Source organism: Anastrepha obliqua, chromosome 1, assembly GCF_027943255.1.
Source record: "Anastrepha obliqua isolate idAnaObli1 chromosome 1, idAnaObli1_1.0, whole genome shotgun sequence".
NCBI lineage: Eukaryota > Metazoa > Arthropoda > Insecta > Diptera > Tephritidae > Anastrepha > Anastrepha obliqua.
The window spans coordinates 116,986,690-117,014,445 of NC_072892.1; the positions used below are offsets into that span (position 1 = coordinate 116,986,690).

The following is a 27,756-nucleotide window of genomic DNA, read 5'->3' on the forward strand; positions in this document are numbered from 1 at the left end:
TATTATACAATCATTTCTGGCGGCTACTGTAGCCGAATGGGTTGACTATTCGGGAGTGCGTAGGCTCCGTGCATGAAACAGCAAAATGAATGAAAATGAGAAAAAGGGTTTGCTAATAGCGGACGTGTATTTCGGTCATAAAAAAGCTCCACATAAAACACCGTTTGCCTTTCGGTGGCTGATTAAAGCTGTAGGTCTCTCCATTTGTGCAATAACATCAAGACGCACGCCACAAATAGGAGAAGGAGATCGGCCAAACACCAATTATTTATTAAATCGTTGTTTGTATCATTTCTTAAAACATAAGTGGCAACCTACGTGCAAGAAAAAAAAGAAAGTGTGTGGTAGTTCACGGAACCCGCACGATTGAAGTGAAACTTCTTTTATCAACAAATCAATAATTTAACTATTATTTCAATATAATGCATGCAGAAGTCATGGAAAGCATGGAATGGAATTTTATTAAACAGAATTATTTATTTATTTTAATATAAAAAGAAATGAATTTATTGTACTCAATTACATTTGGTTCTCGGCATTGTCATTATCATTATTGGATTCGTTTTCCAAAAATGAAACAAGGGCTTTATGGTAACTGAAATACGTAAAAAATGATCTACATTCTAATCTATCAAGGTATCGATGAAATACTGCATCAATGGTAGTTCCGCATCTTGTTGTTGGTACTACAAATTATCACTTATCGTACAACCGGAGGATTCACTGTCACGGTGTTCAACAGTAGCTCTTAATTTTTTACGCTCCAAATACTCACGTTGCCGTTCAGCACCTGTTTTCGGTTTCCGTTTTTGTTGATTTGATGCCATATTTAACAGAAATCAATCAACAAAACAAAATATGTTTGTAAGATTTGCTCAAAACTACACACACACTCTATGACGCGTCTCGCGTTACTAATATAATATTGTGTTTGGGATAACTGTCAACTGTTTCCACCGAAATGCGTTCGCAAAGTGTATGGTCTTTGGTATGGTAAACAGATTTATGATACATTATTTTGCGGCGACAGCACAGCGCGATAGCCCAGCGGCTAGCAATGTGGGCTTCCGATCCGAAATCCTTGGTTCGAATCACAAGAAAATTTTTTTTTTTTTTTTTTTTATGCATTTATTTCATTTTGTTTTATGATATGTTTATGAGCAGATTTTTTTCATGGCAGAAATACACTCGGAGGTTTGCCATTGCCTGCCGAGGGGCGACCGCTATTAGAAAAATGTTTTCATTAATTTTGCTTTCACCGAGATTCGAACCAACGACCTCTCTGTGAATTCCGAATGGTGATCACGCACCAACCCACTCGGCTACGGCGGCCGTCAATCAAATGTCATATTTACAAATTACATTCGATAAGAATGCAATAATAAACGACCGCATTACATTCACGACGACACGCCACGCCAGTCTTTTAACAGATGGCGCTGGCATAGCGTGAGTTTTACGTAGTTTAGCGTAGTTTTACTCCTCACAGCGTTTCATCCACGCCACGCTTTTAACAGATGGCGCTGGCGTAGCGTCACATATCGATGAAACGCTATGGTTTTACTCCTCACAGCGTTTCATCCTTCGAGACAAAAGAAGTTTCACTTCAAAAATTCTCATTCCCAAAAATTAGACCTAAAGTTAAATTAAGTTTACCTTTTTAGTGCAACTTTTACACTCGTTTCAAAGCTGGAAATATTTTCTGTTCGAAACGAGCTTTTTAGCCTTAAAAGATTTCCTTTTCAACCTGTTTAGATTATTTGACCGAATGATACTCGTATCTGTGTGTTTGTGTAGCTGTGCGCGCTCTTTCTAGCCGTTGACTCGACACAAAAGCGCCTAAACATTTCTTCTTGGCAACGCCCGTTACCACCTCAATATCAACCAGGCCACTGCTGCTAGCTTCCGGTCCATGGATGCCGGTGTTTTTTTGCTGCTTATTTTTGTGCGCCTTTGTATTTTTGTGTGTTTTGTATTTACTTTTTAGTCTCGTCCAACATCAGTTCAGCCAACAAAAGTTTTACATATTATATTATTTAACCAACTCTTCGTCTATGCCACGCCACCGTCTCTGCAGCATCGCCATGTTTGCTTGTGTTGCAGCTATTATACAAGCGTAGCTGTTGCCGCTATCCGCTGTGGCCTTTTGATTTGGCAGCCACGTCAACTAAGCCATTTTACGTCACGTTCGGCATTAATGGGACTTTGCCATTGTGTTGTATGAGGGGAGTTAATGTTGTTCGCTTTTAGTTTGTGAGTGTACGGATTCTGGCAAATATTATTAGGTCCTTTGAAATGCCTTTCAGCGCTATGCCCAATGCTGGCATTGTTCGCATGTTGCAGCACCAGTTACAGATGCAATTATTACGCTCGCCAGTGTAAAAATTCTTGCCATTTAACTAAAAAGCGCGAGCATCAATGTTGAATGATGAATGAGCCATTTGTTAGCTGCTGCTCCTACTGCTGCTGATGGGTAAACAGTAGTCCATAAGCAGCGGAAACGCAGAAGCAAGGGGAGAAAAGAAAGAGTGCCGTGTGACGAAGAAGCCGAACTAAGCTGTGGATGCAGTATGGCTATTATGATGGTTGCTGTTTGATTTGCGTTGCAATGGCCCTTTGCTACCTTCTGCATAGGTAGGTAGGCCAACAGGTCGGCTATTGAAAGGTGTTGAAGCGAGGCGCTGACGGCAAAAGTAACAAAGATGACGACCGAAGGGATGCAAATGTAGCGTAGTATAAGTGGTATGAGGGGATATTTTTCAGTTATGGGCGGAAATGACACTCTTTGTTATATTGTTTAGGGATCTTTTGCTATTGTTGGCTTTTGTAGTCGTTGTTTGTTTGCTTTGTTGTTGTTACTGTTGCAGTTGAGCATTGAGAGTGCATAAAAGGGTGCTACTCGAGTGGGTGACAAAAATCGAGTCGCAGCATATTTGTTGTATGAAGTACAAGTATGTAAGCAAATATTGGTTGTGAAGTGTGAAATGGTTTTAAAAAATCAGTCAAGCATTTACAATGGAAAAGAGAACAGCAAGACTTTTCTTGCTTTTTTTCTAATTATCGTGCAGTGAAATTATTTTTGGATATATAAATAAATACACATTTTTATTTCACGCCTTTATTTCAAAGTTTGTCATTGCAAAAAGGAAAACAAAATAATAAAATTTTAAATGAAAAAAAAAAAAATTATAATAAAAATAAATGAAAACTGTAAATTAAAATGTACATGGATTTTATGTCGCACTTTAGGGATTGTGGTGTAGTTGATTGACCTTCTGCGTAACTACAACTGCGTTGATTCCATGTTTGAAGTCCATTGCGGATATAAAACCTGAATAACATCAATATAGAGACAAAGGGCTTTCATACCTGCTACTCCTCTGCAGTCAATGTCGAACCGCTGAATGTACATATTTCTGCCATGAAAAGTATAAAGAGCCATGGAGGAAAAGCTTGGCACCAGCTTCGTTAACTTCTGCTCATTACGCAAAAAAGTTTTTTAGTAGGTATCTTTTACCGTTATTGTTATTTTTTATTATTATAAGGCTACTGCGCACTGTGACCAAAAGAGGTCTATTGTGCAAAGCTTGTTGAGGTACTGCGCTTGCTGGGATTTATTATATTATATTATTATATGCATAGTGCAGAACATTTACGAAGGATGTGTTTTGAAGTTTTAGTGTACATTTCAGAGAGAGCAGTTTTTTTAAGTGGCATTTCAGGCCATAGTGGCCAGACAAGTAACCAGTTAGAAGTCTTAAATTTCCTTAATCAAAATTATCTTATCAAAAGTTTCTTTGTCAGGCGGCAGGAATTGCCTAATAAGGCAGATAAAGTAAATACTGGCATCACTCCATTTAAGAGATGCATTGAACTGGGGAAGCCAAGAATAACATTGAACTTAATGGTGCCTGCTATTGTTGTGGGGTGTGTGGTAGGAGGAAGACTTCGCTGACAAGTACCTTTATTCACGCCCCGATGAAACGATGCGGCCAAAGGTTGCTTCTATGAGCGCCTGGATGTGTGAGTGCTGCAGAGGCCACGACATATATGTATGTAAGTTGTATTTGACGACTCGAAGTAATTGACTTCACCAGGGTCCGAAACTTGCTCCGTCAGTCTTTAGCACCAGATTTCGGCACAATAAAAGTGATGCAAAAGAGAAAAAAGCAATGGAGCTACATTTCTTTCCATCTGCATATTGGATTTCGGCGAGCCCGAAAAGGTAATTGATACAAAGAGGAGTGTTATGCTGCCCCAGAAAGAAAATACGCTGCATATAGGGCCACGCTGCAGTCGGACCATATCGTATCGCTGGCGGAAGTTTAAAAAAAAACAGAGAGACGTATTATTCGAAATAAGAAATGAGAGCCGAGATAAGAAAAAGGAGCAAAAATTCTATCAGAGATTTCGGCGGTCTATAGAAGGTTTTCGGTCCGAGGCGTTTTCCTGTTAGAAACAAGCCGGCGATTTGGTTACTGGTATCTGGAATATGTTTAAGTGGAGAAGCACTTTCCATATCTGCTAAATAGTGGCAGCAGTGGATGTCAGAAGGAAGGTGAATACCCCGTTCCCTTAATCGTTGACAACGAAACAGTTGTACTATTATCCGACCATGACGAACAAAAAAAAGCACGTCTAAAAAACAACAATGCTGCTGCAGGTGAGGGAACTCCGGCTGAGCTATTCAAATAAGATGGCGAGGAGCTGGTATGATGTATATATCTGCTCCTATGCAAAATATGGTCGGATTAATGTGGAACTAGTCTCCTATATATCAATTGTAAAAAGATGAAGCCCCCACTAACTAGCTGCTAGCACCTTATCAGTTTGACTTTTAATCTGGAAAGTCAACGATCGACCAGAAGCCTTGGAAAAGATCTGTGAAAAGAGAATTGACACACACCACCTCTTTATCGATTTTAAAGTACGCCTAAAGGAAATGCCCATATGTTGCGTTGCCTGAACTTGGAATAGCTTTAAAACGAATACGGCTATGTAAAATGTAGCAATATGAACAGTTTGGATAAAATTGGCACGGACTTCTTAAAATAATTTGATAAGAAACTACTGCTTGCTACCTCGTGACTCGGTGACTTCTTCTTGTATGACTCATTTCACCTGATGCTAGAAACGATTTTTCGAGCAAAGATTTCTCCACCTTAGTTCTGCCTTTCCTAGATTGCCTAGCGAAGCGAAGATAATGTTATTGACATCCATCTCACGGCTGATCGCTAAAATGTTTTTAATTAATAGGAACAAGCGTCTGCCATATTTTCGAATTGAATTTTGAAGCTCCAGAACACATTCTATGCGAATGCGCAGTTCTGTCAAAATGAAAACTTGTACCTCTAGGTAGTGCTACCATATTAGTGATATGGAGATACTAAAATTTATCAAAACCCACGCCAGAGGTCGGACAACATTGTAATCAAATAATAATAATAAAAACATTTTGTGGTAGTAGAGGACTTCGTTTATTTGGGAATCAGCATTAACACCGATAATATCATATTAAAGCTTGGAATTCAATGAAGAATCTCTCTTGCCGACAAGTGCTACTTTCGTTTAAGTAAGAAATTGAGTATTAAAGCCCTCTCTCGGCGAACAAAAACTACGCTTTATACCTAAGTCTCTCATCATGCCTGTCCGATTGTATGGCGCTGAGATTTGAGCGATGGTAACATCCGATAAGGTTGCCTTACAGTGTTCGAGAGAAATATTCTGCGAAAAATGTATGAGCTTTTGTACCTCTAGGATGGCGAAGAGCTGTATGTGCTTTACGGCGGCAGTCAGTACCTATACTGAGGAGATGAGAGCCAGCATTTTCTTCCGGCTACAGGATCATTGTAGCGTATTTCAAGCTGAAATTCTGGCTACTAGGGAAAACCTGTGGATCTTAAAGAAAAGTGTCTTCACTACAAAAGAAATAAATATATACTCAGATAATCAATCGGCCATGAAACTACTACAATCTCCTAATATTAACTCGAAAACAGTAAAAGAATGTATCGACATTTTAACAGAACTAGCGCAATACTGTACAATAAACCTGCTCTGGGTACCGGGTCACAGAGACACAGAAGATAACTGCAAAATAGATGATCTAGCGAGGTTGTGTAACACATTATCGATTCAATCCGATAAAGCGAACACACCTATACCTCTAGCAATTATACCCCCATCGAATCTGCCAACGTGCTATGGACTCAGTCCCTGACCTGTGCAACAAGTAGCATGACGTGACCAAAATGGAAGGACGTGAGAAATCTTTTTGGATTATAACAGGGCATTGCCTTATAGGCGGGCATCCCAGCAGACTGTAAGGATTCTATAATGATTACTGTAGAAGCTGTAATGACTTTGAAGAAGAAGAGGCTGTAGAATACTCTCTATGCGGATGCATGGCTCTGGGTAGAAAAAAGGTTTAATATTCTGGTATGAACCTTTTTGAATAATTTGGCAGAATTAGCCAATTTAAAACTAACAAAAATTGTTAAATACATTAAAACCACAGGTTGTCTCAATCAGGACAGTGTAGAGTAGGGCAGGTCGATTTAAAAATCGCTCATTGCTCTATGAAAATCGTATTCTAGGGATCAAAATAAGAAACTTTGCGAAGGAACCATACCTCTAAAACGAATTCTGATGCCCACCAATTTGGGTCGAACGAAAAATCCCACTTTGACCCATTTAGAGTGCTCCAATCGAGCCCAAATGTATGACCGGCCCCCACTAACTTTGGACGGCCGATCCACCCATGCCAGTGGCACACCCCCTGGAACTCCCTTGGGGGGTTCCCCATACAATGATTTGAAAATATCACCATTTTTGGCCTTTACATGAGAAAAGAAACTAAAAAGTTCGACTCAAATTGATGGACATCAGAATTCGTTTTAGAGGTATGGTTCCTTCGGCAAAGTTTCTTATTTTGATCCCTAGAATATGATTTTCACTGAGAAATGGGCGATTTTTTTGCCTCACCACAAAAGACACTAAAAGTTCGACCCAAATTGGGGGACATCAGAATTCGTTTTAGAGGTATGGTTCCTTCGGCAAAGTTTCTTATTTTGATCCCTAGAATATGATTTTCACAGAGCAATGGGCGATTTTTTTGCCTCCCCACAAATCGACCCGGCCTAGTGTAGAGTGAGGAGGGGGAACAGCCCTGTTGGTATCAAAATGAGCCTACAGTAGGTGCGTCAATTGCCAACCACTATACTTACGGTGGCATAGACCTAATGCTGCGATTATAGATCGAGCGGCTCTGCTGACTTGGTCAACTCGTCCGATGCCGTATCTGCTGGTGGTAGTACAGAAAGAGGGAGGAAATGAGGCACTTAACGGAGGTACTTGAAAGAACGAGTGGAGAAGGACTTGGCTTCACTTGGTGGCGTATATATATGCCTCTTATTTTATTATAGATCTACCAAATTTGCACTCCTGCACATCGTCACATGATTATTGGTTCAGGAACACATCACCAGTCAATTGAGTATGGGCTACCGTAAGTTATTTATTGTTTAAAATGGGTGTTCTGCAATAAATCCTCATCTCTCGTTTATATACTTTATATGATATGAAGTAATTTTTCCCAAGGTTGGTATTCCAGTATAAAAGCTAAGAAATATGGTACGTGACTCACACTTAGCATCGCATTAGTTGCACTTGCGTACAAAAAATAGTACAGCTTAGTTTCATTTCATTTTTTTCATTTATTGCCCAAAATCATTTTAACATAGGAGTTTACAAAGTTATGATAAAATTGGATTATTTAGCATTATCCTAACATACATTTGTATTTATCTAAATAAGTTTTAAAATTATGCCAAAGACATTCCAAATAATAATGATAACCTATTGTATAATCAAAAGAAAAAAATAAGTACAGCTTAGTTAAGAAACATTTTGGGGGCCTCAGTCACCTCAAAACAGCGCAAGGTTTTTATGAGAAGAACAATTTGAGGTCTTCTATTCCGTTATCTGAATATTTCATGCTTGAAATATCCAGCGACCTACTAGCGATCGGATTACTGGACGATGTGCCGCGCATAAGCTAATAGCATTAAATTAAGAACTCCACAGTAATTTTCTTAATATATTACATGCACTCTTTCCTTTTTGCTTGCACTCCCTCTTCCTTTACGATGACATGGTACCAACACCTATCCCCCCATCAGTCATTGCGACACTCGCAATGGTTGCTTCCGCTAACTGCCAACAATTTAACGAAAAAGGGTGATGTTAATTGAAATGATTCAACAGCTCAGCTCAACTCACACTCAACTCTAAAGGAAGCCGTCCGTGTCGCTTTGACATAAGCTCTGCATGTTGATACAAAATACACACACACACAACTGCTTTCAGGTATGTGGCGAATATATGTATGTATGCAACTACAAATACATATATAAGTGCAATTCAAAATGCAAATGTGTGCATTACTTTTGCGGTTAGCATCATAATCGTCGAGGGCGTAAATACGTGGTTTAGAAAATGGAATGCAATATGTGGTCGAAAAGCGGAGCCTCCCAAAAGAATCCATTTAAACCATCTCACACTGCCGCACCAACACACTCGATTAAGTCTATATAGCGTTGTGGCTGCACAGAGCATGGAGTGTAAGTACTTAGGGCTGCACTTGTTCCATTGTATTTGGTGTGGCGTGCGTCCGTCTCATACACACGTCAGCGAGTATACGGGAGAAGTGCTATCGCTCAGGTGTGTATGAGCGACAGTATAAACATGAACGAAGGGAATTCACGAGCTGTAAAGCATTTCTTCTTAATGGTTTTCCATACTCATATCTACGTGTTCACATGCATAGGTGTATGTATTCTTGTGAGTGTACACTAAAGTTGAATGCACATTGGCGGGTGTGCTGAGTGTTACATCACGTCCAACTTTAGTTAGTTCATCTATGTAGCAGCTGTTCGGTGAGAGTGTTGATGTTGGGTAAGTGTACTTAGAATTGAAAAGTTTTTGTGGCTCAGGTACTTGCAGTGGCTTTAGATGGTGCTGCTAGAGTGGTGGCGCAACTGCAGTTGGTACTGGCGTGGTGCCTAAGGTATTAGCAGTTGAACTAAGTGTATTTATGTAATACTCGCTTGAGGAAAAGTAATTTCCAGTTGCAGTTGGATTAGCTGCGGGAAAATATTATTGTTGATGGGATTTCGGATGGGGATATGCATAATCGTGCGTTATCTCTTCTTTTTTTCTTGATTGGCGCGATAACATAGCCCGAGTTCAACAAAGCGCACTAGCCGTTTCTTTCTCATGCTAATCGGCGACGGTTGGACACACGAAGTGAAGCGAAGTGCTTCCCCACTTGATTTTGTCAACGCGGAGGAGGCATTTTTCTTCCTTTGCCACCACCAACTCGTACCGCATTGAATAATTTCGGAGGCGGAGCCTTTGTACCCATTCGGACGACGTAATCCAGCTAACGAAGCCACTAGATCTTTATTCGCTACGCTATGTCTATATGTCTACGTCGTCATAAAACTTATACAGCTCATTGTTCCATCGCGAGTATTCTACGCTTTCGCTAGCGTGCAAAAGTTCTAAAATTTTCCGCAGAATCTTTCTGTCAAACACTCCAAGGCATGCCTAATCGGATATTGCCATCTTCCACGCTTCTGCGCTATGCGTTAGGACGGGCACGATGAGAGCTTTGTAGAATGTTAATTTTGTTCGTCGAGAGAAAACTTTACTACATAATTGCCTACTTAGTCCAAAGTGGCACTCGTTTTTTAATGCTGACATTATTATCGGTGCTAGTGCTGGTTCCTAGATAAACAAAGTTTATTAGAACCTCGAAATCATAACTATCAGCAGTGATATGGTTGACGATACGCGAGAGCGCCGACTGTTTGTTTGATGACAGGAGGTACTTCGTTTTGTCCTCGTTCATCACCTTCTTTACAGTTTGGAAAAGTCAGAACTAACCGCGCTGTTGTTAAGGCCGACACTATCAATAACATCACCATACGCTCTGTGCCTGAGCAGCTAAGTTCTGCGGTTTGCACGATCTTCTCCAGCATTAGGTTAAAGAAGTCATACGACAGCGAGTTACCCTGTCTGAAATGAGAATTTGTTATCAAAGGGCTCGGAGAGGTCCTTCCCGATTCTGACGGCGCAGCTGAATAGCTCTGTATATCTATATATCTACGTCTTATATAATATAATAAAGGCCAAAAAATGTATGTAAGTTAATAACAATGCAAAGGGATCTCCGATTTCCACAGGTTTTTTGCATTTGGAAGCTTACCTCTTCTGAAAAGGAAAGAGTAATAACTGTATTAGTTGAAGTTGAAAGCTTTGAGCATTTTTCGCAAGATGCCTTTGGGGAGCCATGATTCACGGTGTGTACATTGCGTTGCTCCATTGCGAATAGTTATGTGTACATACAAGGAATGGCCTTGATGGTCTTTCATGTCTGGTGGCTAATTTCGTTCTCGAAAAAGTAATAAGGGAATCGGGCGCAACCATAGATGGAATCATATTTTTCAAACCGATACAAATCCTGGCATATGCAGATGGTTTGGAGTGTATAGCAGCATTCCTTGGTGGCCCTTATAAAAATTGATATTAGCGACAAGAAGAACGGGACTCTCACTAAATACAGACAAGGCGAAGGCAATGGTGTCATCCCCACAGGGCAAGCAGTGCAGAACTTCGGCCAGGGTCTTAAAATAGGTACCCACATTTTTGAAAGTGTTCAAGAATTCAAATATCTCAGTATCACAATCGGCAATAAAAACAACATATCGACTGAAATTAATCAAAGAGAATACTTGCCGCGAACCGGTGCTACTTTGTTACAAAGGCATCTGATATGTCGCATTCTTCGAAGGCCATCGAAAACCACAATTTATCGTACCACTACTTATATATTCTAGTGAAACTTGGACACTAAGCAAGGCCGATAATAAAAATCCAACGTTTTTGAGCGTAAAATCCTACGAGAAATATTTGGTGCTATTTGCGAAAACGGCATTTGGAGAATACGATTGAATCACGAGCTTCAAAGGCTGCATAAACACCGAACATCACGACAATAAAGCTTAGCCGTCTACGATGGGCTGGTCACATTATACCTAATACAAATAAAAGCAGACGTAGCATCGACGAAGAAAATCCTACTGGGTACGTGCAGAAGAACCACATCAGGGGTAGTCAAGTCCTGTAAATCCAGGCTGAACTATGTCGGTAGATATAATAGCCTTATGCTAACATGGGTCCCGGGACACGTGGGTATCGCGGGTAACGAGACCTCTGACTCCTTAGCTAAGATGAGCTCTGAGGCCAACTTCTTTGGCCCAGAGCCCGTTTTGCCACTCCCTTCTGCGGCCATCACAGCCACGGTTAGCAAATGGGTAACTACCACCCACAAGCGAGCCTGGCAGGCTGAGAGAGGCTGCAGATGGACTAAAGTGATGTTACCTGTTATGTCCAATCGACTGTCGCAAACCCTTCTGTCATTAAGCAGAGGGGAGTGCAGACGGGTGGTTGGACTGATGACGGGCCACTTTCTGTGGGCGAAGCACATGGAAAGGTTGGGCATCTCAGACAGTGTACTCTGTCCAGCTTGTGAAGAGGAGGATGAGACGGCGGACCACTTCCTGTGTGTCTGCCCCGCCTTCGCTCGAATCAGGTTTGAGGTCTTTGGCACTGATGTGTTAAGAAACAACCATCTTGGCTCCTTGACACCACAAGATCTACTTAGATTTCTTCGGAAATCGGGTAGATTTAAAGAAAATCAAAAGGGAATCCAAGTGTAGTACAATGGATTTAATTAATGTCTGAAAGCTGCACTTGTCCCGACAAAAAAAAAAAAAAAAAAACGTGCAGGAGAAATAGAGGTAAAGGAAGACCAAACTTTGATGGTTGGATGACGTTGTAAGAAAACTCAAGGGAGGTATAATCGAGCTGGAGACAAATGTTACAGCAAGCCAAGACCGGACCGGGTTGTTGAGCTAAAAATGAAAATTTAATAATGAAATACTCAGTACTTTAATAAGGTACTTTTGATACTTGAGTCTTTCATGCAAGTACTCAAGTGGGTATCAAGAAAGCGGTTAAAGTATTTACCTGTTTTTCTTGCAAAAACTTTTGTTTTGAAAATACATGAATCATGCGGTACTAGTTTAGTAATACTTGTACATCGGAGCTGGAAAAACAATTCGGCTAAATAGGGTTCCATAGAACTATTGCAAAGCTACAACTTTGACCCATAGCTTCAAACATATTCACTTTAGGAACCTGTTGCTTATTCTATTGCAATTCAAAAGATTAGATACCTTGTTACTGCACAGAGGTCCCATGCTTGGGCAAAAAAAAAAGAGAAAAAAAGATCTTGACAAAATTTCAAGGCCAGTTTCGATCTTGAAGAATAATCCCCCAGAAGAATGGCAAAGTTTCTTAAAGGAAAATTTTCAACCCTTTATAAAATATCAAAAAGGTTTCTCTGTGGAAGTATTGAGTACTTCCATCCGATATTTTTCATAGATACTTTTAACGAATGCAAGTGTCGAGTACATGGCATACATCGCTCCGGATTATACTGAATGGCACGGAAGATTAGCCAAAGAAAGAAAAAAGATGCAAATCCAGTATTTCTAATTTTGCTAATTGCATCGTTGAAGCTTAGGTTACGTCAAGGGCATGGGCCTGATGACCCATTTGCGTTCTGGCAGAAAGGAAAAATAGATAAAGTATTCAACACTACCCACTTCCTCGTTCCTAGAACTGCGACAGAAGTCATTAGAGGAGAACCCGTTACGACTTCTGCGTGTTAATACCCGGAGATGATAGCCACCCCTCTACTAAAAGAAAATGGGTGTAGAGTGATAAGGCTCTTAGTGGTATTATCATTCCCATCTAGTTACTTCGCAAGTGAGCTTCGGGGTCCATCTATTGTGGGCTTGCGTAATGCAGACCGAACTGAATCAGTTTGTCTTACACTTCTGTTAGGTATTTGCACGAGCTCTTCCGCCTATTTGTGGTGTCCGTCTTCATGTCCTTTTACAAATGAAGTTTCAGCCGACTCAAAATGGCAAATAGCTTTTTATGAGGAGCTTTTTCATGCCAGAATACACTCAAAGGTTTGCCATTCCTGCCGAAGGGCGACCGCTATTAGAAAAAAAACTAACACTAATCAACATGAGATGGGTAACGTTTTAAAAAGATTTGGTCAGAAAGGACGAGGATTGAGCGCTGGTTGTACAATGCCAGCTAACAGTGCAAAAAACAGAAGCAGCTTAGTTGAGTAAAAAGAGGAAATGTCGTGAGTTTCAATATGCAGTCTAAACCGGTGCTCGCACATGATCAAAGGACCAAAAGTTGGAACAGCAAATTGCGTCACTTAACGAAGGCAGTGAAGATGGATCTTGCTTCTAATGACCGCTGGACATACGAACTCATTTCTAATCTTACTAAGTGGTTACGACAGTATCCAGAAGAGTTTGAAAACGCGCGACATATACGCTTCTACTGTCCAAGGTTCGCAAAAGAACGGGAAGAGTTAGCCACTATCTTTGGAACACGTCCAAGTGAGACAAATTTAACTGGCAGTAGTGCCATTCAAAACATTGTTGGGATGCTACATGCAGGTTTGCCAATAAAGTTGTTTCTGTTGTTTTTGGCAGGTAGAGCTAAATAATATTAACGCTTGGGTCGCATCTAATCACACCGAACTTACCGACTACTACGGCATCAATCAAAATGTTTTTAACATTTTTATGCTCCCTTTTCCAAAACAAAAAATTAGATAAGAAGAAGGCCACTGTCTCCTAGGTCGACATGAGTAAAGAGTGAATTTGCCGCACTTGGATTATTGCAGAAGATGTAAGAACGAGTAAGGAGAAGAGTTTGGCAGACGTCTTCTTTGCGTGGCATGCCACTAGATTTAGATATTTTGGCTCATCGTTCGCCGATGACCTTAGGGTTATAAGTGTCCTATTTGAGTAGCATGCCACTGTGGTATCACAATGGATCGGCAATGATCTAAATAGTCTACTACTAAATACTACTCATTATCGCTCTTCAAAAAAAGATTAAAGCACATTTTGGTTCTATCTACCTGCACGCATCTGTACGCACTAGATGTGTGCTGCAGTTTCCGTAATCAATCTCAGTCCGAGCTATTAGTGTAACTTAAGAAGGTTTTATTTGTATGGGAGAACTTTCTGATAAAATTTCATTTTAGGTTACCTTTGGATGCATAAAATCACTTTTTCAAGAAGGTCTGCTAAGTTCATATATGTTCACTTATTTTATTTAATGTTGTTGGTACATTTGCTTTATAAAATGGTTGATGCCATTCTTTTATTTAATCCGAAGCGCTCAAGCATTTTGTAAACATGTTGATTACTCGCAAACGAAGCAAATGACATTCGACATCATTAAATTTATTTTTATAAGAGTTCCCAATAATATGAGGACAGTATTTTACTAGAAAGCATACGCGCACATTTACATCCGAGTATATACATAAATATTCATGTATACTAATACAAAACGTATTCATATAATCACCCGGCTATACGCCTGACACGGCAATGATTACTAGCGAGATGGCAGCTTATAAACAACGTTTTAGGGTCGAGGACTCGACTGCCAAGTAGTTAACAACAGTAAAATGAAAAAGTAATCGGAGTGAAAAAGGAAAACAACCGGAAGTTCAGCCAGCACCTCAGCATGTCCGCTGCTAAGCGAAGTATAATCTCGATTTTACAGTCTTTTTTACGGCGCTAAGCAGTGTGCGAGTGAGGTAGCCGAGTTGGGAATTTGTCTGTCTGTGCAGCATTCCACTTATAATGTATGTGTGTGTATGTGTGTTATTGACGCTTTTTTATGTTTTCAACTCATTTGTTCAGCGTAAAAGCGTACTTTTCATAGTTTAAAAGCGGCAAAACAAACATTATCATGACACCCATACTACAGGGTGTTCCATCTGTATGAGACGCATGAGAAATTTTAATAACTTTATCAAATGTTGCCCGACTTGCTTCTGCTATAGCGTTTTAGAAAGGAAGTAACACTTCGAATATCTGAACTCAGCCTCATGATTGATGAGACAAATTTCACGCTCAGCGGAGAGCTGAATAAACAAAATTGTCGGACCACTGGAAATCCTCGAATCGTGCATTAACAACCTCTGCATACCATTTTTTCGAGAATGACGAGGGCCGTGTCATAACTGTTAATGGCTTCCGATATCGGTGTATGATCATCGAATTTTTGGACCCATTCGTTGCGGAAAATCAGTTGGAGGATTATTGGTGTCTCTGTATTCTTGAGCTCATAGAATGGAAACTTTGGTCGCATTTTCCCTTTCTTCCGTCGAAGCGTAGGCTCAAATGAGCGAGATGCTGAAAAATCTGAGCGGATTATTGTGGAGTGAACGATAGTACTTAGCAACGAGATCCCTCTCCCACTACCTATCCAACAGTGAATTTGCGCTTCTTTACAAAACAGCTGTAGTAGACGTTGCAAGATCGAGTGTTCTTCTTGCCTTATTCCGTCCATCGCATCTCTTGAATGCAGTGCTAAAAGGGTTTGCTCTTGCGAGGACTTCAAACAGCTGGGTAGAGGCACCTTACCTATTAAGGGACCGGACATTTCAGGTGGTTAGGTGCTAGTTCTCAAATCATAGTCCTTAGTTCATTTGCAGTGGACGTCATGAGGGTAGACAGTTATCATCCAACGCTTTGCTTGCTTTTTTATTGAGGGATAATTTTTACGTGGCGATTCCCAAAATCAGCGCATAACCAAATATTCCATGTTGATTCGTCTTCTTACATTACTCGCTCTCAAACGTATGCTCGGAAGCTACCTAGAGGATGCTTGTGCGAAGCCTGGAAGTGGGCCGCTTGAACCGTATATAGAATAATCATCCTGGCCACTCCCAAGTGATTTGCGATTAGGAGCTTCTCTTGCGTGGACTTTTACATATGGAACCATCCTCCTTTACTGCCCATTTACTTTCGCCTTTTTTCTCTTCTGCTGCTGCCACGGCCTGGAAGGGCGAAATTTTGTATTCTATGTAGGGATGGCCTCCCCGCTCGTCCGAGTTTAAAGTGAAAGGTCTACACTAATAAACCTCAAACGTTCGTCTTTGCGAAGGCTAATATTTGCAAGAAAATCGACGCCATAACCTCAGCTCCAAAATATTGGAGAAAATGCAAAAAAAAAAAGAATTCTAGTATGCGTCACTGGAAATTGACCCTAACTTCTTGGTATTGCTTCAGGCCATCATTGACGCAAAATTAATCATCTAATTTGGTTTTTGAATAACTTTTTGACTAAATAAAAAAAAAATGATTTTGAGACTGAGTAAATGATTTTGAAGATTTTCATCTCTCTTTATTTTGACCTTTTCGTGATCCACTGCTAGTATGTTTGTATATTGCAGCTATCTTTAAGTAGTTCCCAAGTGTCAAATATGATTGCCGTACGCAGTCATTTGCAAAAATTATAAATCTTCCGATAGGGGGATTATTTTTGCGCCACCTTTTATTATATCAAATAAAACTTTAAACAGAGAAAATCGAAATTATTGAAACGCTCACTAAATTATTCATTGTTCTTGTGCACCAAATGTAGATGGAACACCCTGTACTTGCACACTCACCTCACACCAACCGCCAGCAGGCTTTTAGTTGTGATGCTGTGTGTTTGCGCCAGCAATCCTGACACCCATTTAGCCTTTGAATTGCAAATCTGTTGTACTTTCGAGTCTTAACACACATGTCCATGAACAGACGTACGAGATGTTGAGTATTTATATGTGTGTGTGTGAGTATACGTACATTTAATTGAGAATTTAAAATGATTTGTTTACTTTTTGAGCTTTTGTTGAAATTTCGCCTTCAGCTGTTTTTCGTATGTGTGCATAGGACATGTGTACAAAGGCGCCAGCACTCACACACAAGCATACGTATAATTGTATGGATACATTCCCCAGCAACTTACAGTCATTTGTTAGGTAGTGCGCCTATAAGCTCACTATGTCTGACAATTTTGCTCTGTGTTTGCGTCATTTCTAATGAGCTCGCATTTCCCTCGTAGCCGTTAGTGTTGCTGCTTTTACATATGTACATGCACACATACATATATATTGTACATCCATACACATACTTATGCATGTACACATGCTGCATGCATACATATATAATTGTTATTGTTTTGGCTCCTATTGTAGCTGTTGCTCCCGTTTTTCGTCCTGTTGTGTGCAAGTTGGTTGATGTCTGTTTCTGTTGACTCCACCGCTGGCTGTTGTTGCCGTTTTTGCGAATAGCTTCAATTGATGCGCAAAGCTGAAGTCATTCGTTCACCTCTCTTGGCACTCGTCTACACGTGTGTATGTGTAAAAATATGTTTATGCGTGAGCGCTTACGAGCGTAGGAATGTGTTTTGTTGCTTGTGTGCTGGTGGTTGCTCCTATTTGTTCACTTTTGTTTTCCTCAAATTGTCTGTCAACAAATTTGACATTTGATGTGCGTCGCCGAAGCATTTTAGCCGCTTAAGCATTTTTTTGTTTTCTATTATTAATTTTTTCATGACTTTACATGCCTTTGTTGACAGCTTTCTCGTGCCAAGATATGTTATTTGGGATGCGTGTGCTAATATACGTATTATGAGCGTATGTATGTAAATGTGGCATCGAGTCGTTATTGATAATGTCTTCACTTGTTTTTCTAATGCGTGCCATTTATTTTTATTGAAGAAGAAGTTTATAGGGAAAATAATGTAATTTGTTATATGAGATAGCTGCTATTGAATTAAATTTTTTTTGTTTACGTAAGCAGGGTTAATTGGTTTAGCGGAACGTGCGAGATAGTCTTAAGATTACAAATGAGTCACCTTTTATTAGTTCGTAATTATTTATTTATTATTTTGTAGTATCATTTTTCTACTTATGCGGACAAAATTGGTGAAACTCGGAATGACGTTATGCTGACAGCTTTCGCTTCGAAATTATTAAAATCCCTTCTATATGCAAGGATTTTCTTCAAAATTCTAGGAGTTTGAGCAGAAAACCTTGCTAATAGGCTTAAAATCTTTATTGAATGTTTGGTCGATATCCTCTTGTTGTTTTTTTATTTATTCAATAAAGTCAATGAACAAAGTTGCTACTGATTACTTAACTTAAAGCCAAAACAACCAAAGTAGATTATAAAGAAATAGTTATCCAAATATTAGGTTGGGGAATTAGTTCGTAGCGTTTTTACCGAAGAATTTTATTTAAACAAAAAACAATAATTATTAACCTTATTGATGGTAAGGAATTATATATTTGCCGTTGCTGTTTACAACCTCTTCTCACCTCTCAACAAATTTGTTGATGCCGTTCCGCTAAAAATCACCTGGTCTTGTGTTGAGCCAGTTTTTAAGGACCTCTTTGAATGTAACCATTCATATGATTTGACAGGGAGCGGAAAAGATGTTAATCGGTCGGTGCAAGGACCGGAGAATACGACGAATGCTGAAGGACCTTCCCTTCGAGCTCGTGGAGTGCAGCTTTGACGACTTGTGCAACATGTGGCCTGGAGTTGTCGTGAAGGAGCACGGTTTGACCATGTCGATCAGGCCTTTTCAGTCCAATAGCCTAATTCACCCGGTGTAGCTGGGCAATGTAGAGTTCCTTGCTGACCGTGGTATTCTTTTTGAGTATTTCCCAGGGTTCTACGCCTTCCCAGTCTCATCAAACATATATCTTCTTCTTGGATGACTTTCGATCTTGGCGTATCTCCTGGCACCATTTCTAATCTCTCGTGACGGTTTGGTACAAAAATCGTTCTTTATTGCTCTGCGGGCGGGATGCTGAGAAGGAATTTGAAAGCGTTTTTTTCGTTGAGATCGTGAGGCTCCCAGGCTACCAGTTTTTCGGTAAATCCCATTGAATTAAGGTGATTGAGAATAGTTTTATGATCGCAGTTAATTTTTCCCTCCAAATCGACGTCAAAGTCGCCATTTTTGAACTTTGCAAAAGATTTTCGTGCGCTAAACTTGCCTATGAAACCTTCTCCATATATAAAGGGTTTTCCAATAACAGGTGTTATCTATCGCTATCGAGAGATGATTAACGATTTTTTATGGCCGGAATTCGATGGTATTGATCTGGACAACGTTTATTTTCAACAAGACGGCGCTACGTGCCACACAAGCAACGAAACCATTGATCTTTTACGGGAAAACTTTCCGGACCGTGTTATCTCTCGAAGAGGTGATCACAATTGGCTACCGAGATCTTGTGATTTAACACTTATGACTTTTTTCTTTGGGGCCACGTGAAAGAGAAGGTCTACGCCAACAGCCCAGGGTCCACTCAAAGATGGAATTCGTGAGGCTATCGAGGACATAGAGCAGCCACTTTGCAATTCGGTTATGGAAAATTTCATGAAAAGGATATTGTCTTGTAAGCGTGGTCGTGGTGGTCATTTGCTTGATGTTATTTTCCACTATTAACCGCATACCTTCCTCTTTATAATGAAATAAACATCAGATCAATTACAATATATTACAAAATAGCATTTTTCTTTGAATATCAAAATAGCACCTCTTATTGGAAAACCCTATATATGTATATATAAATATAATTGGCGCGTACACCCTTCTTGGGTGTTTGGCTGAGCTCCTCCTCCTTTTTGTGGGTGCGTCTTGATGTTGTTCCTCAAATAGAGGGACCTACAGTGTCAATTCGACTCCGAACAGCAAATATTTTTTATGAGGAAATATGCTCGCAAGCTAGTCCGCTATTAGAAAAAACTGTTTCTTCATTTTGATCTTTCATCGAAATTCGAGATTTGCTCGCTACCTTTTCCATACACGTCGTAAATGTCTCGGATGCTCCAATCTCTATGAAAAGCAAAAGAGAGCAGATGTCAAAAATGTTGATTATTGTCTCTTGTGCATTCCATTCGCAAGCCTCTAAACTAATAAGAAATTAAATAACTCAAAAAGAGTTTTGTAAAATCGCAATGAACTAACAATAAATTAACAATATAAAAAAAAAAAACTGGGAAAGCTTTACGGCAAGCATGGAACACGACCCATCTAGTGCTCGGAAAAAAACGTCGAGAACATGTTGAGGAATTTAAATTTAAATTTTAATGTAATATATTTCTATGATAGCTAACGACTTGAGCTTCCATGTAGCTTCCTAAAATTGAATTTTCCATCGATTTGTAAATGTAACCTTTTAAAAAAGATCCTCAAACAGGACGGAAAAACCCACTCAGACGAAGGTTTTAAAAAAGGTGTCCAATGGATGGTTAATATATAGATGTCGGTAGCCAGGACGAGAAGTACGACAATATATAAACAGCCGCTGGGGTGTATGCTCGCACTATATGGAGGGAGTATCGAACAGGTTATGAAATTTTGCTACTTGGGTACCATAATTACATCACCGAAACAATTAAGAGCTCACACGAATAAAGCAGCATGAATCTCTGATTATGCGATGTAATATGATGAAATAAGCATCTAAGCTTAAAAGGCAAATTCCGAATTTATAAAATATGCATTCAACCAGTACTCATCTATGCCGCTGAAACCCGAAGAAGAAGAAAAGGAAAACGAAGAAGAAATTATCAGATAAAAAATTACTGTTTTCAATGTATCAAAAGGCAGAATATAACAAAGAATCTTTAGTTAATGAGAAGTCAAGGCAGACCCAATTTGAGAACTCGCAGAGTGTACGCTATAAGGGATAAATCCTTGCATAATTAATCGTGACTTTATCTGGATAATAGGGATTGAAATTACGTAGAGTTCTCTGTGGCACAAGAAATTTGATGTTTTGCAACAAAGACGGCCTGTCGACAGTCCCATTAATTATATTAAAAATGAAAGAAAGCGAAAGAATATTTTTCCTCGTTTCAAAAAGTTGGGGACTAATACGAGTATGAATAATTGTAGGGAGGTATAGGACTAGTAGTCTATTTATAGAAAACTGGGAATATGGTTTCCATATAAACGCTGCATATTTCAGTCTAGACCGAAAAAAGGCTGAAAGCAGTAGTTTTAGAGTATATTTTAAATAAAGTAGTAATAAAATTGATGTGGCTATTAAAAGAATAATTGGAATCGAATAAACGAATCCCAAGGTCTTTAATTTCCTTAACAGACTGTGAACAGATTGTAATCGAAATACAGTAAGAATTCTGGTTAATATTACAATTTTTGTTTAAAGTAATATGAAATCATCCCTTAGTGAGAGGTGATCCTTTTGACACCAAAAATCAGTTTATCTATCTCTGTTCGAAAGTTTGCCGCATCGGTTTCTTTACCTACCGCGGATAATATTTTTAAGTCGTCAGCATATTATAAAAATCTGGAAAAAGAAAAACAGTCCCCTATATATCATTAATAACAAAACATTTCATTAATGAATAAAAGAAAAAGTAAAGGACCCAAAATACTGCCTTGTGGAACGCTTGAAGCGGCAGTAAAAGATCCTGAAGAAAAACCGTTAAGAGTAACCGCGCAACAACGATTGCTTAGGTAAGTTCTCAACCATTGTGGGAAAACGGATTGAAAGCCCAGTTTAGGAGGTTTAATATTATAATATAATTAGAAATTTATCGCATGCTTTTGAAAAATTTGTATAAATGTAATCTACTTGAGATCCTGCTGGAAGTGGCTTTGCACAAAATTCACTAAACACTGCTGGATTAGAAATTGCGGAGCATCCGGTGATGCGTCTTGATTTTTTCCACCATTATATGCCACCTGCGAATAGCAGTTGAATGTTTTTTTAAGAGGAGCTTTTTCATAGCAGAAGCTTTTTCATGTCCGAGGGTTCGAATCTGGACACCTCTGAATGGTAGTAATGCAATGGTAGGCGACCGCTATTAGGCAACGACTGCTTAGAAAAGGATCCCATAGGCCCAAATTGGTTTATGCTCCTGCCTATATAAATGAATTTTATTGTATCTGGATAAGGCTGATTGTGGCGTGAGCGTTCCATCTAAGCTTGGTATCTATGTAGTGTCCTACTTAAATATTTGGCGGTGTTGTAGTATGGGATTTGCACGCCGTTAATGTGCAGTAGCAGATATTTGTTTTTTTTCTGTGCGAAGTCTAAATGAACCGATTATGTTTCGTTAAGTTTTATGCGCCATTTAGTGGCCTACTCGGAGACTTTATTTAAATAATTTGAAGTTTTTCGATTGAGTCAATCTGAGTTTCTTCAACCGACAAGATGGCTGTGTCGTCAATAAAAGTTGCTGTGGAGCAATTTCTGTCATTACGCCAGCACGCTGCCCTCTGGAATGCTAGCTTTTATTTCCTAAAGTTCGGAACTTGTGCTTTCGTATTTTATTCGAAAAACACGATCCGGTAGGTACAATTTTAGAATATTATAATATTGTGTTGGTAGAAGCGCATTTATTTTGTTGTGGAGCTAACCGTGATAAATTTTTTCAAAGGCGCTAAACACGTCCAGACAGAGAGCAGAGCACACCTTTTTTTTCTCAAAGGCGCTTTCAATGATACGAGTAATTCTGTAGAGTAAATCAGTGGTAGAGTATTTTGTGCGAAAACCAAATTCATTTGCTGGTATATATTGAGAAGTTTGGCTAAAAGCTTTTCCATCAGCTTTGATATAATTTTTAGGAGCGAGTTTTCCAATATATAGAGATGTGTTGCAATTCGAATGTGACGTTCATTATTTCAGTAAACTTAGATATTCTGCACTGAGGAAGTTGTTTTAGAATTTCAGCAGTAATAAGATCGTACCCGGGCGATTTGTTTTGAGTTTAGCTCATTTATTTCACCAATCAATTCGGAATCCGTAACAAGGAGAATTTCTGCATCAGCTTCCGAGTTAAGTGGCGGCATTCCGGCTGCGCTCGATGTGTCATACCTATGGCATAAAGATGCCTTCGAGGTACTCAGCAAAAACATTAATTTTTCTTTACTGCTCATGGCCCAAGAACTGTCTTCTTTTTTGATTGGTGTCTGTGAAAAGTTTTTTGGGCATTTCCAGAGCGAGTACTTAGTGCGTTCGTTTGATAAGCCCTTTAGATACGTACTTAAAGATATGTTTTTTAGATCTTTGATCTTCTTGGAAATTTCTTTCGTAGTTTCATTTAGCCGTTTTTTGTCGGATGGAGATCTTGTTTGCTATCATCGTCTACGTACTTCGCGTTTTTCTGCGACCACATCTTTAGTATCTTTGGTATATTTATAAGCTGAAGTGACAAATTTTTCTTCCACTTCACATTTTGGTTAAAGCCAACTATAATTTTTTTTGCTTTTGTGGAATTTAATAGAATATTCAGTAGCTTTGATTTAGATTTTGATCTCCTAAGTTATAGTTTGCCTCAATGCTTGTATACTCTTAGTCATACGAGTACAATCTGAGTTAAGTCAAATTTCGAATCGAAAGTTTAGATAATCATAGACTCAGTTATATCGGTTATAGACTCATTGATATCGCTATTGATATTGATACCGATATTGAATAGATTTATTCAGAAGTCTTCTACTGGTATTGATACAGGTATAATAATAACAATTGATATTGATTTGTGCACTGATACTGGTGTTATTTGAGAAATGGGACTATGAGATGGTAGTAGAGTGGGTTCCTTTCCTAGGAGCTTACTAGCCACGAATACTTTTAAATACTTCACTTTCACATACTAACTTTTCTCGACTTATTTCAAACAGCCATAGCCAAAATTTTGCTTTAGTTCGAATTATAAGGGAGCACGCAACTTGCTTCAGTTAATTTTTTTTATTTTTTGTAAAATGTACCACTCAAATATAACATCTCCAAAACTGAAGAGTCATCCAAAATAAATATAATACAAACTAATAAGATTCTTTTCTCTTTGTTTTAGAAATTCTCTGAATGCATTAATTGAAAGCCCAACAAAGGTAAAGAGACGGCAGCGCACTCAACGAATCAAAAACCGAGCTGAGTAGTAACCACTAAAAGCAAACCAAAGACAGACGGAATACTTACATATGAGCAACGATGTGTGTGTGGTTGTTGACAGTATTCAAGGCAAAAGGTAAGCTACATACATATATGAATATAATGCCAACTTGATCAAAAAGTTCCAGAAACAACTGTCAGGTGACGCTATAAGGCAACTGATATTTTGTTAGGTTATCACAGCTAAGATGAACAAAGTTTTATCGCCATTGCTTGACGTTGTAAAAGTTACGCCGTCTCACAGTGCGGCCGATTCCCGAAAAGCTGGCCAAAACTCAAAAAATTAAGTAATTGATTCAAAATTTCTTACTCGGGGGTTGTCGGGGTCGCTGATTACGAATTTGATCTTAAAATTTTGAAAATCCACCCCCTTCCACCCCTATTGGCCACCCCCTCACGTGAAATAGCGTATATTCAAGAACATAATCAAGATGCATGTAAATTTGTATGTTTTCGGGGTCGCAAGGTAGCAAGTGGTAGCAGCTGAATCTTGTTTTATTCAGTAACCATTACTTTTTTGAGTAACCTTTAATAGGTTTCAAAGCAGCATATGACGGCGTTGTATTACAATACTATACAGTTTGAAAACTCAAATTTTATAAAAAAAATTGCAAAAAATGTATCTACGTATTGCTGCAGCTAAAAATTTTGTGTCGAGGTATTGATATGTACTAAAGATTTCTCGTATTTTACTAACCTTCCGAAGATGATTCCATTTGGTTTTGTTCAATTTACTTCATTACAAAATCTTTCAAATGTGTACAACTTTCACTATTCATCGACAGTAATACGATGCTCAAACGAAGGCCACGTTGCGACTGAAAATACAGAGGATACTTAGGGTACAGGACGTTGCTATGAACGGTTTTCACTACTCAAGGCATTACTGTAGCCAACCCAAAGACAAAAAAACTCTATCTAGAAACTTTTTTTTTCGACTTTTGGCCAGCTTTTTGGGAATCGGCCGCACTGTGCGTCTTGAGTAAATCTACCTCTGAGGAAGTTTCCGATTTTTTATAGTTTTAAAAATGGATTTGAATTTCCAACTACGAGTTTGTATTAAATTTTGAGTTTTTAAATTGCGTCAATGGTTTGAAAACCTTAGAAATTTTGGAAACTGTTTCGGAATTGATACTCTAAAGAAACCAGCCGGAATGAACGAGTGACCTGAACGTTTCAGAAGAGATTGTGAGTCTATCGAGGATGATGAATGTAGAGACGGGCCGTCGACATCGAAAACTTATGAAAGCATCAATGAAGTTAAAGAAAAGTTGATCAACAACCGCAAAACAAACAGGTAAAATGTACAAGGTTCGCGCCGTGTTGTTGCAAGTTGGTTTCAAATTTCACGCAAAAAAGTACCGCGTTGATTCCGCATATCGCCAACACTCATCAAACGCATCATTACTGGAAACGAAACGTGGGTTTATGAGTACAAAACGCAATCCAGATGTCCGGCGCGTGAGTGGAGAGTTCCGATTGAACCAAGACCAAAAAAACTTCATCGTTTTCAGTCAAAAAAAAAAGCGGTGCACACAGTTTTAATGGATTACAATGGTATTGTACACCACGAAGTTTTGTCAGAAGATCAGATAGTTAATAAAGACTATTATTTGAGCGTTTTAAGACGTTTATATGAAGCAATTCGCCAAAAACAAAACAACTGGTAGATTTTGCACCGCGAGAACTCACCGTCGCACAGTGCCGTTAGTATCCGTGAATTTTGGACTAAGAACGCTAACAGTCATTGAACAGCCACCGAATTTCCCTGATGTGGTTCCCTGCGAATTTTTTCTGTTTAAGGAGTCAAAAAACCACTATAGCGGGAAGTGGGTAATGGAAGATTCGAATACTGCTGTGACGGTTATACCGAAAATAGAATTCCACGAATATTTTGAGAGCTGGATGAAACGATGACATAAGTGCGTTGCTGCTGATGGGGAGTACTTTGAAGGCTATGAATACAATAATATCACTTGTAAAAATAAACTAACCTAATATTTTGAACTTTGTGAATATATTCCGGGAACTTTTTGATCAAGGTGGCATATATAACCGTACTCCTACTTCAATATATATACATATATTGCCCACATAAATATATTTGTTCATTCATCAGCAAGTAAGTACACACCCACAGTCAAGTCGCTCTATGTCACATCACGTCTGCCTGCCAAGCCAAATTTCCATTGCCGGTTTCCCAACGCACTTGTTGACATTAATAACAACTTGAGCTCAATTTCATATTACATGCATTCACTCACATAAATATGCGCATACGCTCCGACAATAAAAATAAAAACGCATGTGGGCGGAAAAATAGCAACATAAAAAAGTGAATGCGAAAATTGTGTGGCTGCCACATGCATCATCTGCCAGTTGCTGCTGCACAAGTACATAGGTGCATGCGGCAAATGGCATACCACCATTCACTGGCTGCAGCTGCTTATGTGGAATTCATGCCCAAGCATACTCGTATACAAGGCACTCGAGTCAAACTTGGAGTGGCACTAATTTTTGTGTTAACTCGTACTTGAGTGGCAGGCTGTTTTGGAGTGTAGTGCATGTCTGCGGCACAACACAAACATATTACCGAAAATGCAACAAACAATAAGACTTGTGCAAAAGTAACAAAATAAAACATAGGGAAACACAATAAAATTAAAAATAAACGCTTTAATTTATAAAAATTGTGGCATGAATTCATGCATTGCTATTTGTAGTGGCAACATTCAGCAAGTTACTCGTAACTAGCAAGTGGAAATTCTGCAACAATTTCACTTTGTCTGCTTCACTATCTTATCTGTGTATGTATGTATGTATAGACTAGGGTGAGTTCCAAAGGAAAATCAGATTTTTTATAAATATTTGTTATTGGACCATCTACAAAATATAAGGCCCGAAATATAAGGGAAGGTAGATTCTTCATTTACATAATTACCGAATCATTTGGAGGAAGAGAAGACGTTGGTCAACCAAAGCTTGAGCTCACCGGAATTAATTCTTATTTATTTATTTATTTAGTTATTTATTTGTAGTTATATTTCATAATTTGCTTTTTTTTTAATAAACATTTGAGTTCCAACGTTTAGCCTGAATCCCAATTAACCTTTTGGGGTCCTTTCCTACACCTGCCGTCCAAAGTTATTTTCATGGTTTCTTGATTAAATAACCTCAAATGAAATATTTAATTTTAGAGATCTTTAGTTCCCAGACTTATAAACCAAATATTGAAAGCTGCTTATAAGCAGAGAAATTTCGATTTGTTCGGCCCCTAAATTGCAATTCGGCTTTGAGAAAAATAGAGCAAAACTTTTTGGTACATTTTTTTGCTTAAAAGTTGTATCACCTTTTAGTTTTTGTAACATTTTTTGAATACTGATGTCAAAACCCAATTTTGTTTTTTGATTGCTTTCATATATCATATGCGTGATGGAGGAGCTAGTGAGCAATTTTGCTTTCTTTTTAATAAAAATACTGGATTTTAAAAAACCCATTAGTAATTTATTACTTGCGCCCTTTGAAATGTTCGGTTCCGTTTCGGTTCGGCTTCGGCTGAAATTGACAGAAGTTTGGCTTGGTTCGGTTCGGCTTCGGCTAAAATTGACTGAAGTTTGGCTTGGTTCGGTTCGACCTTAAAAAGCGATGTTCTGCAGTTCTCTACTTATTAGCAGCTTTTATTAACAAACAAATATTAAATTGTAATGGTGAAATATTTATGAATTGTTGCAAGTCCTACTGTTGAGAACATAGACGCCCACTTAATAGAGCTGTAAGAAAAAAAACCAAAATTTTGTTAA

At 38.9% G+C, this 27,756-nt stretch overlaps 1 protein-coding gene across 1 annotated transcript in view; it reads left to right on the plus strand.

The window, feature by feature from the left end:
- Positions 1–27,756, plus strand: part of LOC129235825 (cell adhesion molecule Dscam2) — a 273,431-nt gene that overhangs the window by 17,514 nt on the left and 228,161 nt on the right. Inside the window, exon 2 of the mRNA XM_054869869.1 lies at positions 23,859–24,032. Coding sequence (XP_054725844.1) covers positions 23,996–24,032 — 37 coding nt within the window. The 5' untranslated portion in view covers positions 23,859–23,995. The remainder of the gene's footprint in view (positions 1–23,858; positions 24,033–27,756) is intronic.